The sequence below is a fragment of the Myotis lucifugus genome, unplaced genomic scaffold (assembly GCF_000147115.1).
Source record: "Myotis lucifugus unplaced genomic scaffold, Myoluc2.0 scaffold_67, whole genome shotgun sequence".
Lineage (NCBI taxonomy): Eukaryota > Metazoa > Chordata > Mammalia > Chiroptera > Vespertilionidae > Myotis > Myotis lucifugus.
Window position 1 is genome coordinate 4,697,429 of NW_005871115.1, and position 17,216 is coordinate 4,714,644.

The 17,216-nt window shown below is 40.8% G+C and overlaps 1 protein-coding gene and 1 non-coding gene across 7 annotated transcripts in view; one reads left to right on the plus strand and one right to left on the minus strand.

Moving 5' to 3' along the window:
- The window catches only part of CD47 (CD47 molecule), a 60,587-nt gene that overhangs the window by 39,954 nt on the left and 3,417 nt on the right, over positions 1–17,216 (minus strand). For all 6 annotated transcript variants that reach the window (XM_023754957.1, XM_023754956.1, XM_006090079.3 and 3 more), the window contains exon 2: positions 5,254–5,601. In XM_023754957.1, the coding sequence (XP_023610725.1) occupies positions 5,254–5,488 (235 nt within the window). In that variant the 5' untranslated portion in view covers positions 5,489–5,601. The remainder of the gene's footprint in view (positions 1–5,253; positions 5,602–17,216) is intronic.
- On the plus strand, positions 1,417–1,523 carry LOC111826317. Its single transcript, XR_002829607.1, has one exon. It is a non-coding gene; the product is annotated as a U6 spliceosomal RNA (small nuclear RNA).

Below are 17,216 nucleotides of genomic sequence, written 5' to 3' on the forward strand. Positions count from 1 at the left end.
CCCTTCCTCTCTGTAAAAAATCAAAAAAATATATTATAAAAAAAAAGATTACAGCTTGCTCTATTGCATTAGTCATTTTGTTGTGGTGGTCTAGAACCGAACTTGCAGCATATCTGAGGTACGCCTTTACATGGTAAACCTTCACAAACACAGAGAGCATCAGTTTCAACAAAATGTCACATTAAAAGTTACACTAAAATTCAAGCCAAATTTTAACTTGATGTTTTAGGATTGTGATGGGTTTTTGAGACACTGAATTGGCTATAGCCACAGTTATTTAATCAAACCCAGAACCCCTGCAATCAGCCTTTTATAATTTCTTTCCCTTGGAGATAAGGAGGGACTGTGAATAGGATGGATTTCATCCCCAGGATTGTTGTGTCACATGACCAAAGGGATTTTGCTTGGTGTGATTAAGGTCCTCCATCAGTTGACTTTAAGAAAAAGAGATTGTCCTTGGAGAGGGCTGACCTAGTCAAGTGACCCCTGAAGAGGATCTGTGCTCTTCCTGGCATAAGAAATCCAATATGTCAGAAGGGTTCAATGAGAGGATGGTGTTCCTTTGCTGGCTTGAAGTGTGGAAGAGGCTGTATGACAAGGAATGAGAAACCTATAGGATCTGAGAAAAGCCCACAGCAGACATCCAGCATAGAAACAGGGACCTCAGTCCTACAACCACCAGGAACTAAATTCTGCTACAATCATGTGAGCTTGGAACAGGATTCATATGAGAATACAGCCTGGATAACGCCTTTCTTTTAGACCCCAGCCACACCCTGACCAGAACTGTGACCTACAAATCTGTGAGCTAATAAACGGGAGCTGTTTTAAGCTGGTGCATTTGTGGTTATTTGTTATACAGCACTAGAAAACTAATATAAGGATCTTGCAATGCCTTCATGTCTACATTATGAACATAATGTATATCATGTTGACAATGATGGAAGCGGAAACTCTGCCTTAAAAACAAAACAAAACACTGAAGCTTATTTGTAAATATGTAAAATTTTAAGCTTCCAAGTTTTTGTATCATTAATAGTATAAATATAAACATTATTAACAGATTGTATAACTATTATTTACATTTAGTATTGTACAAGGTGTTTTAACAGAAACTATACACCATGGGGATAAAAAGCAATACTGGGTTTTGAAGACAGATCTAGGTTAATATTCTAGCTACGACTCTGACTTTAAACAAGTACCCTAAATCTCTCTGCTGTTAAACGGTAAGTCCTATATCCATCTTTCAGAGTTCCTGGGATCATAGGACACAATATAAAATATCTGGTATATGCTCAAATAAATGTTATGTCATTGTACTGTTCTTTTTTTTTTAATATACATTTTATTGATTTTTTTTTTTTTTTTACAGAGAGGAAGGGAGAGGGATAGAGAGTTAGAAACATTGATGGGGTTCTCGCTTCGGCAGCACATATACTAAAATTGGAACGATATAGAGAAGATTAGCATGGCCCCTGCACAAGGATGACACACAAATTCGTGAAGCGTTCCATATTTAAAAAAAAAAAAAGAAAGAAAGAAAAGAAACATTGATGGGGATGTGCCCACAACCAAGGTACATGCCCTTGACCGGAATTGAACCTGGGAGCCTTCAGTCCACAGGCCAACGCTCTATCCGCTGAGCCAAAGCGGTTAGGGCTGTACTGTTCTTATTTGTGCTGTAATTGCATCACTGAAATCAGGGATCATGTCTTAGTCACGATTAAATGACTAAATTCAAAGGGCCTAGTACAGTGCCTGTCACAAAATAGGCATGCAATAAATCTTTTTTAAGGGAGAGATTAACATATCTCAAAACAATCCTGTGATTAAGATAGTATTCCCACTTTACAGATAAAAACTGAGGGCCAGATCGTCTGAATTTCTTACCTAAATTTTCTCAAAATAGAAAAAGGTACAACATGATCTCACTCACAGGTGGAATGTAATGAACAAAATAAACTGGTGAACAAAATAGATCCAGATACATAGAAGAATGGAACAGACTGTCCAATCTCAGATGGAAGGCAGGGGTGGGTGGAAAGAGATCAACCAAAGAAATTGTATGGATATATGCATAACCCATGGGCACAGGCAATAGTGTGGTGAAGGACTGGCGCAAAGGGCCAGGGTGGGGTAGAAGGGGTCAATGGGGAAAAAAGAGGACATATGTAATACTTTCAAGAGTAAAGATTTCTTTAAAAAAATAAAATAAAATAAGAAAATGGTGAAGTACAGAAAAAAGCTTTCTAAATTCAAAGTTCTGTGCCCTCTCCATGGTACTATAGTCTACACAGCCAAAACTATATTTCAATTATATTTTCACATATTTAGTCCTTGTGCTCCCCAAAAGGGAACAAAGATTGGCCACCATTAATCCACATTCTACTAAGTGGAATTCTCTACTAAGCAATTTCAATTCTCCTTTATGCCTATATTAAAAAAAAAAAAAAAGCACAACAGTAAAAATGGCTTCCACTGCCTAAATCCCCAGGGTTCACAAGATGGGTAAGTAAATTTATCAAAATAAATTTGCAAGAACCTGTTTCAATTAACCTTTTTGGGAGAGGAGTTCCTTTTTTTTCTTTTTCCTTAAAAAAAATAGTGCAAACAGTGACAACACCAGATGCTGACAATGATGTGGGGGAACTAAATCACTCATATGTTGCTGATGGGAATGTACAATGGAACAACCACTCTGTAATACAGTTTGGCAGTTTTTTCAAAAACTAAGCCTATACATACATATGACCCAGTAGTTGTACTTCTATGCATTTATCCAGAGAAATGCAGATTATGTGCACATAAAAACTTGTACATGATTGTTTATAGCAATAGCCCAAAACAATTGAAAACAACCAAGATATCCTATAGTAGGCAGATGGTTAAACAAGGTGTGATATACCCATAGCATTATGCCTGAGAGAGAGAGGTATTGCTATATGATGCTATGCATTAATAGATCTCAAAGGCATTGTGCTGAGTGAAGAAAAAAAGAAAGCCAGTCTGAAAAGGTTACATACTTTCATATAACATTTTTGAAATGACAAAGGTATTGATATGGAGCACAAATTGTGCTTGCCAGGTTAGGGACAGTAACAGGGCTGGTGACTATAAAGGAGCTGCATGACGGAGATATTCATGTTAATGAAATATTGTACATTCTGATTGTGGTGGTCATTACAGAAATGTACACATGTGATAAAAAGAACAAGAAATATATACACATTGTACCATTGTGAACTGGGTGGTTTTGGCATTTAACTTCTGTTACATAAAATGTAACCACTGGGGGAAGCTGGGTAAGAGTACACAGCACCTCTCTGATCTATCTTTGAAACTTCATGTGATTCCATAACTATTTCAAAAAATAAAGATGGGTGCACAGCCAAATGTCTGAGACCTCAGGTAGAATCTTCTACATTCTCTACAACAAAACACCACCCTCGCATTTTAATAGCCCCAACAGTAAGCATAGTTCTTATTTGTTTAGGGGACTTGGAATACAAAGATGAAACAATCACACAGAAAATCACAAACTCTGTCTTTATCCCAGAGATTGGTATTCCTTTCCCATCCATCTTCATCCCATTTCATGGCCTTTAAGTCTCGAGTTTACAATTCTCCTCTCAGTGACCTACACTCTACTCCAAAATCACCCTCCCCCACAGTGAGTTAATGAGATTTTCAATGGAGGAGAGATTTTTGAGCAGAAAAGCCTTCCAAATTCTGCTCTTAGCCATCTCTTGCCCATGCTGCACCACACAGACACCCCTCTCATGACACCCCAGGTTCTACACCTCAGAACCTCACTTCATAAAATAAACATCCTAGGAACACAACTAACATTTGCAAAGTACTTTGGTTTACAAAGGACTGGTACACAAGGGATCTCATGATGCTTGTTAGACTGTAGAATACATAAAGCAGGAATCTATTTTCATCCCCATTTTTTTTTTTATTTTTTAATATATTTTTACTGATTTCAGAGAGGAAGGGAGAGGAAGAGAGAGATAGAAACATCAATGATGAAAGAGTATCATTGATCTCATTGATCGGCTGCCTCCTGCACGCCTCCTACTGGGGATCGAGCCGGCAACCCGAGCATGTGCCCTTGACAGGAATCGAACCTGGGACCTTCCAGTCCATAGTCCAATGGTCTCTCCACTGAGCAAAACCAGCTAGGGCTTCACCCTCATTTTAGAGATGAGGTAACTTGGACCCAGTGAAGTAACTCCTCAATTTCAATAGAGACCAATAGTTACGTTGCAGAATAGGGGATGTAATCAAATCTCCTGATTCCTAATCCTAAGCAATGTCAAAATATTCCATCAGAATAAACATCCCATTTCCAATCTGGTAATAGACATTTCATAACAGGAAATTCTAGAAGAATAAAAGGCAAATAGTTGGTTCAACTGAATGGTCTGATCCCATCTAAACCAGAGGTTCTCAAAGGCTTGTCTAATCCTGAGAGCAGTAATATGTCTAGTGGTTCTAAATAGAGCTTTCAAAATAGAAAGTCAGTATGCACCTGTATGTGGTTAAAGTAATCAGCTGGCATGGCAAGGACTAGAAAGAAAGCAGATTGTTTACTTCAGCTAGCTGTACTGCTTTATGCAACTCACCAGCCCAAGTCTGTGAAGAAAGGGCACAATCATGGTGCTATAACCAAGGCTGAATTCAAATTAATTCTATTGGATCCCTAGCCCTCCCACATCTTGGCCAAGAAAAAGAACACCATAGCAAGGCTGAGCACAGGAAAGCTCAAGAAAACATCATTGTAACCTCATTTTTAATCTCTCAATTCTCCTTCTAATCTATTCTTTCCAGCTGGAGCATGGCTGGGACTTTTCAGCCCTTGACCAAAGTGCAGGTAATAAGAAATAAAAGTACATAATTGGAAAGATCATGGAAAATTAATCACATGAAAGACAGTACTTTTGAGAGCAGCAAACAAAAAATGCATATTAAATGATGCTAGGACCCCCTCAGCCCAACAGAAAAGTTTTCAGGCCAAAAGTTTGAGAACCTGACAATACACAAACAACAAACAGCAAAGGAGTTTTATTATGAAAAGTAGAAGAACAAGTAAAACTCATGATCTTAAAGCTGCTGAACATTACGTAATCATTTATTAGTCATAACCTACTTTTTGATTCAAAGGAGTTCCTCTCCCCATTGTGCCCCATTTCTAATAGGATCAGGTTACTGCAGGACAAATAAAAGGAAAGATTATAAAATTCTTACCAACACGATATTTTAGTTCTACGATGGTTTCGCCTTCTCTAGTTAATTCTGTCACTTCGCAAGTATAGTTTCCTGGGACAGCATCGCTCTTGTCCATCTTCAAAGAGGCAATGCCACTTAGAAGTGCTTCTGGAACGATGAATGCACTCGAAAAGTTACTGTTGGGGCTGGATTCATTTTTATCTCCATCATAGAAGAAAATGTATTTATCTCTGAATTTCCACTTTACAAACATTTCTTTAAGGCTTTGTGCCCCCACATTATTAACGAGGCATGGAATTACAACAGTTTTATTGCAAATGGTGTATTCTGCAAATTTGGTTATATTAAATATTAGCTGAGCTGAACCTGGAAAAGAAAAAGAAAAGAGTTTCATATCATTATAGAATTCTATAGCATAAGATCGTAGGTATGTTACAAATCCTTAAGATAAAAAAGCAATGCTTCAATTGTCCCCTTAAGTATGCAGTGCAGCTACAGAGAGAAGGCAGGCCCGGTGAAGAAGAGAAACAAGTTATTTTAATATTAACGTGCACAGATGGTAGACACCATTGTAACTTTTCCTTGTTCATTCTCAGTAATACACAGCATACATTACCAAGGGTATTGGTAATAAATTCAGCAACCTGTGTTGGAACATGCAGGTGTATATTTGACTTCAGAAGCTTTGAAGTAATCATTGTTACTCACTGATGTAGGTAGAAAAATACTGTCCTTACCATGGGAAAATTTTGAACAGGAAATCAAACCAAATATTGCATTTAGTCTCAACTTCTATATACTGCCTCCAAACATAACTTGAAAAACCCATATGAAGTTTGTCTCTATCTTTAGGTTGCATTTCCAAGCAAGGTGGTTAGCTATACTGGACTTTAATATAAAAAGTAAATCAGATGAACCACATCACATCTTTCCTCTAAGATGGGAAGTCTTAGAATGCTAAGGAACAAACATATTCTCTGGCTATATCGCATTGCAAAATACTGACAGCAATGGACATTTGGTATGCAAATACTATAAAGAGATATATACAATTGAAAGGCACTTTCTCACTCCCACATTTCATTGAAACTAGAGAACAACAATTTCCAAATGCATATTACAGGTATTCCTTCCTCCTAAAAACCATAAACCACTCAAAATAAAGCTAAGAAACAAGTTGAAGACAATAGATACTGCTAATAAATACAATATATTCTATTAAACACTTATCAATAGGATAAACTACCAGTTGTCTTACAAAATAGGGATTGGGAAGGAAAATGCAATCACTCATCTTTCATCTAATATGTTTAAGACTGTGGAGAAATTATAGTTCTTCCCATATTTTTTAGCCATTTATCAACTATTTTATCTAGGTAGTTAGTTGGACTTTCCCAAAAAACAAAACAAAACAAAAAAACACCACAAAGCACTAACAAATATAAATATCAGCTTTAATAGTTCATCCTTATAGTTCTTCCTTCTAAATAAATTGGGAATAAAACTCAGGGGCTTAGGATGTTATTATTCTAGAACCATAGTATTCGATAAATGCCCATTGAGTTGAATGCTAGGATGCATAGTGAAATATGAACTGAACAAGGTTCAGAAAGCCTGAGTACAAATTCTACCTGTCACTTGTCGGTATGTGACCTTAAGCGATTCACATAACTTTTCTAGGCCTTGGTTTACGCTCTGCAAGTAAAGGATCAGAAATGAACACCGGACTGCTTCACAGAATTGTGGCGAGTATCAAAGGAGCATATACATGGACAAGTGCCCTCTCAACAATGCTGTGCTGTACATATGCAGGTAATACTCTAAAAACTGGGCAAAACAGCATTTTTATGCAATGATCTAGACCCAACATGTCAAACTCGTGGCCCACAATGAATATTTTTGAAGCCCAACCAATATAACAGTATATAAGATATGTTTTAATAAAAATTCCATAACTTTGTTTTTACAATATTGTTTTATACATAATCCTATATAATAAAGATGTAATATACAAATGGTCGTTACACCATGAAGTGTAACAACTGACTGCGTAAAGACCGGATCACGGATCAGCAGGAGCTACTGCTGGGGCAACGAGCTACAAGTGGGCAGCAGAGAGCTACAGGAGGGGGAAGGGCAGCAAGCTATGAGATGGGGAGTGCGGGGAGAGGGGAGAGGGGGAAGCTATAGGAGGGCAGGGCAGTGGGCAGAGATCTACTGGAGGGAGGCAGCGAGCTACTGCCGAGCTACTGCTGCATGGATTCCTGTGCAGGGCTACTAGTTCTTAATAACGAACTGCAATGTTCGCTAATGACTGGTTACTATAATGGTGTTGCATTCATTTCCCTTAAGCGCCTTATGCGCAGGTGCACCATTTCTCTCCACTAATACTAGCAGTGAATATTTTAGCAGCCAGTTGCCACATCATTAGTCTAGTACTGACTTCTTTGGTGTGCAGAACAGGAAATATTCCACTTTCAAAGAACAAGAAAAATAGGTTTATTTGCAGTATGCTTATTAATTTGTGCGGTTATTCAATATCTGGTAAGTTAATGATCAAGAAAAAATATTAATTTTTATTAAAATGCTCTATTATTTTGTTAACAATTACTCATTTATTTCAGCCCTTTGTATTCAGCATGTCTCTATCGAAATACGTAAACCTAAATTTCTATGAAAATTGCAGCTTTTGTTATTTTGCAGCCCACATAAACTTAAACCTTGTTTATTTGGCCCGTGTTAGCTTTTGAGTTTAACTTGCTTGATCTAGACCTGCTCTGACTGGGAGGTGCAAACTGTTATGTTTTTGGCAATTTGCAGTCTGAACCAAGCTTGTGGTTCACCAGCTCACTTCTGCCCAGTTCTCTACACTTATAGCCATCCCTGTATTAGGAAGCCCCAGGCAAAACCTGGACTTCCAATTGCAGTTTTCAAAACCTTGGGGTTCTGAATTATTTCCCCTGAGATAGAAGCATTGGTGGGGAGGCTATAGTGCAGAACAAGGAGAGAAGAAACTGGTTGTGATGTAGGAATTAGAAAAGAAGGAAAGTGTCAGAAAATATGGTGCACAATTTTGAAATGGACAAAAGGATTAGATAGTGTCCTTTCAGTGGGGATCTGGGCATTGTCTGACAGATCCCTTGGGAATATCTGAATCTATAAGGACTGTGCCTTTCACTGCGTTTGACGGAGCTATTTTACAATTTTATAAGTTGTAGAAAACTGAGAGTAATGCAAATGATTCATGTCCATAGAGAGAGAAATAAGCGTTGTTGCATAATTAATTTCCACCTGATAAAAGAGAGGATTTTAAGGTTTTAAATTTGTTTTCTTTTTTAATTTGCATACTTTATTTTTTTTAAATCTTTATTGTTGAAAGTATTTCATAAGGCCCCCTTTCTCCACGATTGACCCATTCTAGCCAACTCCCGCCCAAGCCTTCACCACCCTATTATCTGTGTCCAGAGGTTATGGATATATGCATACGAGTACCTTGGTTGATCTGGAAGAGAGGATTTTTTAAAATTACATTTTATTGTCCTAAGGATGTTGACCAATTGTATATATTCACTAATTCATTACAGCTTTCCTGGTTGCCTATACATGTATCTTTTCTTCCAACTTTACTTAAAAGCCAAGATGGTTTTACCATCCTGCTAATTTGCTTATTAATGCGTGAATTAAATCTTTGACACATGGTCGTTTTATATTTGTTTGAGTCAAGATATTACTTTCTAAAAATTATCCTTCAATAAAAGATACAAGTAAACGCATTTAGAATGCTCTCTGTAAGTAAAAAGTCGTTGGCAAACACTCGACAATTTTATAAGTTATGCTTAGAGAATGGATTTCCAACAGAATACAGGAAGTACTAATTGCACTGCATTATTTGTTGTAATATGCAAGATCTTATAGCTGAAGCCATTTAAATACTAGTAGAATTAGTGCTGGTAATAAAATTAAACTAAAATTGACCTGGATAAACCATAATTTGAATAACCCTTGCACTATCTATATATATAAAAGGCTAATATGCAAAGTGTCCCATCGTGAGTTCAACCAGGAGACTGGGAGTTCGACTGCTTGCTACAATGTGTGCTGACAACCAGGGGGCTGTGTGGAACAAAGAAAGGCCTTGGCTGGGAGCTGGAAGGCCCCAATCGGCCCTGATGGCTGGCCCTGATGGTAGGGACCCTACCCGTGCATGAATTTCGTGCAGCAGGCCTCTAGTAATTAATAAATAAGGGTAGTCCAAAAATGTCACTCTACCAACTGTTAACCACAACTACATCTTCTATAAATACTTATTTAAACACTAAAAGTAATAAAAGTATCTGATTTGGGTTTTCTCTCTTTTGCCTACTGCCTTCTGATGGAAAAGCAAAATGAAGAAAAGATTTGAAACAGAAAAAATAAAGAAACACAAATAACTAACATGAGTAAGAAAATTCTGAATAATCAAGATATGCCGATAGCAGTCTGAATCAGATAGAAAGGTATTAATATAACCATCAGTGATGTCAGGGTTTACAATAAATCAAAAATGAAATGGAAAATTATTTTATGTTGAGTGGCAAAAATACTGAACTCTACAATCTCTGTGAATACCAATCACCAACCTAACCAACTCCTTTTGCAGTCCTGAAGACTGCCAACATGTGGTTGCAGAGAAGGTTCAATATATGGCTCAGAATTTTAAAAAGTGAAGCAAACATTTATTGAGAATTACTTGATCTGAAACATTGTGATAGGATGTGTGAATACAATGATGGGAGGGATGGGAGAGTATGAATTATCTTTTCAAAGCTTCCAATTCTCACTTGGGGGAATGATATGCACTTTTTATAACACAGGATTATGTAAGTGTGATCCTTCCTGTATGAGCAAAGTGCTCTGGAAGGGCAGTACAGGGCAGGAATCAGTCTTACAGGTTTCTAAGAAAATGTGTGTTGCTATCAGGGAAACACCAGAAAAGTGTCATAGTCCCTGCCCATTTGGGTGGTCTTCAATCTTTTTAAACAAGTTTCTCTCCTTTGGATCAGCTCTTAAATCACTCTCCTTCTACAAGAGCTTATTCCATACTCTCCAAAGCAGCCCTCTCTTCTTATTTATTTCTTAACTAGAGGCCCGGTGCACGAAATTCATGCATGGGTACGGTCCCTAGGCCTGGCCAACAATCGAAGCACAAGTGTCTGGCATGGAAGGGCAGGTCCCAGCTGACCTCCAGGCCCTGGGCAGCACCTGGGCCCCCAGGTTCCTGCACACCCCCTTCCACCTGAATCATGGCTCCCGAGTCCCCACAGGGAGATGCAGTGAGCGCGGCCAGATGCTGCTGGCCCGGGTGCATTGTGGACCCCTGGGCCACCTAGCGGCACTGCATGGTAGCCAGGTGGGCAGCGCACTCTCTCCCAGCCGGCCTTGCAGACTGGCTCCTGCACGAACCCACAAGGAGCCTGACTGGCTCCTGCGGTCCTGGCAGCTGTGGCCTAGCTCACCCAGAAGAGGCTGCATGGGTGCAGGGAGAGATCCTTACCGGCGCCCAGCACCTCAGCTCGGGGGCTTCACTGGCACACAAACCCTGGCGTCCTAGGGGAGGTTAGCAGAGGGAATGAGAGTGAGTTCAGGGAACACCCAGCATTCTCACCGCACCTCCATCCCTGTCACCCCTGCCCCTAGGTAGCTGGCGAGAGGTCTCAGCACTTCGCAGACACCCACCATGTTTCGTGCTGCCCCCTGGTGGTAGCTCACATCATAGTGAGCAGTCAAACTTCCAATCTCCTGGACAAACTCCAGGTCAAACTCCCAGTCGAGGAGACAATTTGGATATTAGGCTTTTATTATATAGGATTCAAGTTGAGTCCATTAGCAATGCCAGATGAGAAGCCAGAAGCTTCAAATACTCTCCACCTATAAATTTACCTGTAAATCCAACAATCCACATTTCTCTCCCACATATCCCCACTGTTCATCTTTAGAAATGAACCTCTTTACCTGAAACCTAATTTCCATTTTGCCTCCCCACCCATGAATATCTTCAAGGACTTTCCTAGTTGATTATCAGCCTCCCACATGCCCCTATTCCACTTACATAGGTTTTGGTTTTGTTTGTTTTAAACATTTAAAAACATACTCAAATATTCACCAACTTTAGATAATCCCTCATATTTGTCTCTCTCTTCCCAATCATCTATATATATATATCCTATCTAATAAAGAGGGGATATGCTAATTGACCCTCATGCTATCACAAAGATGGCGGCACCCACAGCCACAAGATGGCAGTGCCCAGTCCCCTCAGCCCTGCCGTGCCTGCCTCCGGAGTCCCCCAGTTCCCTCAGCCCCCCAGCCGCCCAGGGCCAGCCCAAGGCACAGGCAAGCCTCGGAGGGCGGCTTCCCAACCGCCCAAGGCCGCCTGAGGCTCAGATAACCAGGGCCGGCCAAGGCTTGTGCTGTCGGCAGTGGCAGTAGCAGAGGTGTGATGGGGCGTCACTTTCCCCAGATCACCGGGTTGCCTCCCACCCCTAAGGGTTCCCGGATTGTGAGAGGGGGCAGGCCGGGCTGAGGGACCCCCCCTCCAGTGCATGAATTTTCATGCATCGGGCCTCTAGGACATCTCCATATATATATTATATATACATATATATCCCACACAATACACATATATATAAAGCCCAGGGATCTGTAACGTCCAAAACAACAGAAGGGACGACCGAAGGCCAGGCTGCCCACGCAGCAGGCTGGGGTGAGCGGGTACTGGCCAGCGGGCTGAACTGCTGACCTCTCTCTCTCTCCAGGCCTTGCCAGCAGCTGATCCTCTCTCTCTCCCCGAGAGGTCAGCAGTTCAGCCCGCTCGCCAGCAGCCTGGGGCAGCTGCTGATCAGCCCTGCCTCTCTGATCAGGCCCAGAGATAGGCCCAGAGATGCTGACTGGCATAGAAACTGACCAATCAAAAGCAAATCTGGGTGAACTGCAAGGAGCCAATGGCATCCTAGGAGGTGGAGCTTTTGACGCTGACTGGCATAGAAACCGGCCAATCAGAATCAAATGGGGGTGAAGTGCGAGGAGCCAATGGCTGCCTAGGAGGTGGGGCTTTTGATGCTGACTGGCATAGAAACCAACCAATCAGAACTTAATCTGGGTGAACTGCGAAGACAGAACCTAAGGTGGGGGCTGAGGACGGGTTTTAAAGGCAACAGCGGTTTGGTGTAAGATATAAGAAAGTGGTTCAATTTTTTAATGACCAGTTTGGCAGTATAGTGCATATAGGTGGCTATCAGTCCAGATACAGGGATTATGTATTTTTGTCTGCCAAGAGCATTTCCTCCTCCTGAAAAAGGCTCTCCCCTCCCCCATTTAAGCAATCCTATCCTATATAATCTATCTATACTAATAAAAGGGTAATATGCTAATTAGATCAGGTCGACTGGCCATCTTCCGGACATCCGACTTCCTTCCAAAGCCATGGTGGTGGGGGCCGAGGTAGAGGCAGTTAGGGGTGATCAGGCTGGCAGGGGAGGGCAGTTGGGGGCAAGATCAAGCCAGCAGGGGGTTAGGGGCAATCAGGTTGGCAGGGGAGGGCAACTGGGAATGCGATCAGGCCGGCAGGAGAGGGCAGTTAGGGGCAATCAGTCAGGTAGAGGCAGTTAGGGATGATCAGGCCGGCAGGGAAGATCAGTTAGGGGCGAGATCAGGCCAACAGTGGAGGGCAGTTGGGGGCGAGATCAGGCCGGTAGGGGAGGGCCGTTGGGGGTAAGATCAGGCCAGCAGAGGAGGGCAGATGGGGGCGACCTGGCCAGCAGGGGAGAGCAGTTGGTGGCAAGATCAGGCCTGCAGGGGAGGGCAGTTGGGGGCGAGATCAGGCCTGCAGGGGAGGGCAGTTAGGGGCAATCAGGCAAGCAGGTAGAGGGTTAGGGGCGATCAGGCAGGCAGGCAGAGGCAGTTAGGGGCTATAGGGCAGGCAGGCAGGTGAGTGGTTGGGAGCCAGTGGTCCCAGCTTGTGAAAGGGATGTCTGACTGCCAGTTTAGGCCCGATCCCACAGGGGTCCCCGACTGCAGAGGGTGCAGGCTAGACTGAGGGAACCCCGGCCCCCATGCATGAATTTCATGCACAGGGCCACTAGTCCTAAAATAATAACTTAAAAGCATTTCTTCACTTCCATTTCATTTCCTAAATCTCTGCCACCTGGCTGCCATCTCTCCACCTCAGCTTCACTACAACAGCTCTTGCCAAAGTCACCAACAATTCCTTGTGAAAAATCACATCTGTATGGTTCACTTTCTATCTCAACTTCTCTACAGTTCTTGAGCCAGTGGGCAGCTCCTTCCTTGTGCCTGTCCCTTGGCCTCTATATCTACTAATTCTGAATTTCCTTCTACTGCTTTGTTCAGCCATCCCAGCTTCCTTTCCTTATTGAAACCTATTCCATGATTCATAATAATGATTAGTGTTCCTAAAGGCTTCATAGTCAGCACTGCCTACCCCTCCCCAGAATTTACCCATATTCATGGTTCTAACTACCTACACACTTTTATTTATCCAGGTAACACCTTTCTCCTTTAGACCTGGGAAAGCCAACTGTGTGCTGAGCATTTCTACTTGGACCTAGTACTGTTACATCAAAGTCAACATGTCAATTTTCCCTCTTCCTATCCTCTCCACAAATCCTCACCTCCCTAAGGTATTTTCTATTATCTACCAGTCAACCAGACCTGGGCCTAAGAATCATGCTGGATTCTTCCCTCTTTTTAGCCATGGGTATTTCTGGTGGACTCAGCCTATTTAATAGTTCCTAAATGCAATGTCTGTTGTATGAATGAATTAGACATTCCTCATTTCTCCCTTGAACTACTGCCATTTAAGTAGCTCCATGACTCCAGCCTCCACATTTCCCCTTCCCAGCCCCAGTGTACTTTCCACAGTTCCAGAAACAAATGTTCTAAATGCAAATGTGCACTCTCTTGCTCACTATACTTTAACAACACCCTTCCCGCTTTTCAGACTAAATTGTAAGTGTACTAACATGGGATACAAACTAGATCCTTCAAGCCCTGTCCAGCCCCATCTCCTGTCCTTCCTCTTTTCCAAACTAAGGTTCAATTTTAATGACCTTCTTGATATCCCATGAATAGGCATATGTACTCTCATGTCCATGCCTTTGCACATGTTCCCCCAGCCTAGAGGCCTTACCCGTCACTCTGAAAGAGTCAGAGAACACATACTTTGGAGTCAGACATTGACTGGAGACTTACCCCCCTTCTAGAGATATAACCTTAGGCAAAGTATTTAACCTCTGCACCTCAGCTTCCTCATCTATATGGTGGGAAGCAATAGTATATACCTCCTGGAGATTTTGTTAAAATTTAATGAGATAAGGAACACAAAGTTCTTATCTCAATGTCTTTCATATTCTTAGCAAATGCTCAATAAATGGCAGCTAGAGATAACTATCTTTGGCTCTTCCTGCTAAAGCACAGTTGGGATGTTTAATCCTGTTCCCCTTCCCTACCACTACTCAACAGTATTCATCCTCTCTGTATTGCTCCCATCATTCCCTCTCAAGTGCTGTCACTACCCTTATTACTGAATCTTGTAATTAATACTTGATTTAACTGGTCTCCCCATTAGGAGAAAAGGTAGTAAAGCAAGGATAATGTCTTCATTTGGTAGCCTATGGATTCAACCCAGGGTCCAGCAAGTATGACTCATTACATTCCTTATGAATGTAAAAAATTTAAAGTATGAATTCCAAGAAAAGAATATCCAAAAATGGTATCAGAGAAGATTCATTCTTCTTCCATATTTGAAGAGAACCCTCCACTTCTTACTTCTATAGACTTGATTATGGAATTATGAAGCTATATATTTCAATGAGAAATCTCAATTAAATGAGTTGCAGGTGAGATGGAAGAATTCCTTAAAAATTACATGAATGTACCTAACAATGACCTTCCTAGAGGGTCATGTATAAACTGGATCTTGAAGGAAGTGTAGGAATGTTATGGAAAAGTAAGCACTATCCAGGCAGAGTAGTAACATGTATAGAGGAATGAATAAAATTAATAACTGGAAGCAAGAAATTATTCAGGTGATCTCTAGAAAATGGAACTTGAAAAAATGGTTAAGAAATATGGAAATGCTTCCTTAAATATAATTCTGAGGAGTTTGGATTTGATAAAATAAGCAATAGCAGACCACTCAGATTTACCTGCATTAAAAAAAATAATAAAGCAATATGAAGGGTGAATTGAGGGGAGGGAGAGAGACAAGAATCGGAGGCCCATTAAGAGATCGATCACTACAATAGTCCAGGTAAATGACAACAGGAGAGAAGGCCAAAAATTAAAGTAAAAAACAAAGAAGTAAAATCAACATAAGTCAGATGTGGGAAGTGTGAGGAAAGAAGAGGGAAGAATGAAAGTTGTTAACCAAAATAGCATGCATAACTAGTTAGATCATGGATTAATTATTGAGTACACAGATTTAGGAGATTTAAAGGGAATATCCTTTTAACAGGCTGGGTATTAAAATACCTGTGGTACAATGAAATGAAGATGTCCAGCAGATCCAAGGATATATGGACCCAGATTTTAAAAAGGTTGGAGCTACAAAGACTTGGGAATCACCAAGAATTTAGCTGATAATTGAAATCATGAGCATAAACAAGATTGCCCAGAGAGTGCTTGCAAAGCAACAGAGCATGTATCAGGGAATTAAATGTTGTGGAATACCAATGTTTATGGAGCAAATAGCTAAAAAGCAACTAATTAAGAAAGTGAGAAGTAGGTGAGGCAGCAAAGAACTCCTGTAGACACGAAGAAAGCGTCTTGATAGGGACAGAATAGATGTTGAGTGGGATAAGTACAAATAGCCTCTAGATTAAAAATTAGACCACTAACTTCTCTATCTGCAGCATTGCCAACAGACTAGTGGAATGAGGAGTCATATTGCATTTTGGAGATAAATGGGAGGAGAGAAAGGAGAGGCAATTATTCTTTCAATAAATTTGGCAGTCTAAAAGAGCAGAGAGAGGTGATAACGAAAGGAGTATGAAGACAGGAACAGGGAAGATTTTTTGGTTCTTCTTGTTTGTTTGTTTTAATTTTATTTACTGTTTGATTGTTTTTAATATGGGGTAAAACTTAAGCATGTCTGCAAGCTATGGTGAAAGAACCAATGGAGAAGGAAAGATCTAAGATACATGACTGAAGAATTAAATTGATGAGGTAGGTCTCCAAGGTGATGGAAGTGAAAGAGCTGTAGACAGGTGATCTTTTCCTCAAAAGGGTGAACAAGTAAACTTCTGAAACTGGTTGAGAAGGGAGAAAGTGATGAAGGTTACCTAAGATATTATAGGTAAGTTTAGAAATGGCAGGAGGGAAGTTGGGAGAGTCTACACCATACATCAATACTATTTTTTTTGCAGCAGAGTAGGCTTAATTATCTGCTTGGAATGGATGTTCAGAATGGGGTAAGAAATCCCAGGAATCACTAAGGTAAATGAAGCAAAAAGATACCTGGTAGAAATGAATCTTTTTTGCCATAGACCTTGACCCTGGAATGAAAAACTGGGGCCTCAAACTGAATTGGGTTAGAATTAGGGTCAAAAAGGAGGATGTAGTCAGATCCCTCCTCAATAGAGAACAGAGAATGACTGGGGTAAAATGGGGGTGTCCACCGTGTATTTTGTTCTGACTCAAAGTAATTGCCTCTAGATTGTAAAGTGGCCTTACAAGAACTGAAGTGGTTGAGCTAGAATTACAGGGGGAAGGGCAGCAACATGCAGAAGTAAGGCCTTATCAAGCATCTAAAATATATTAAGTACCACTGAAGGATAAAAACAACAAAATCCCTATTTCCAAGTAACTGCATTTTATGTTATTAAGAGGCATAGAGTCTGAAATGTGTCTCTATGTCCAGCACTATTTTCTCCATACAAAGTGCTTGGAGCATAGCAAGGGGGCTCATACGTGGCTTGAAACAG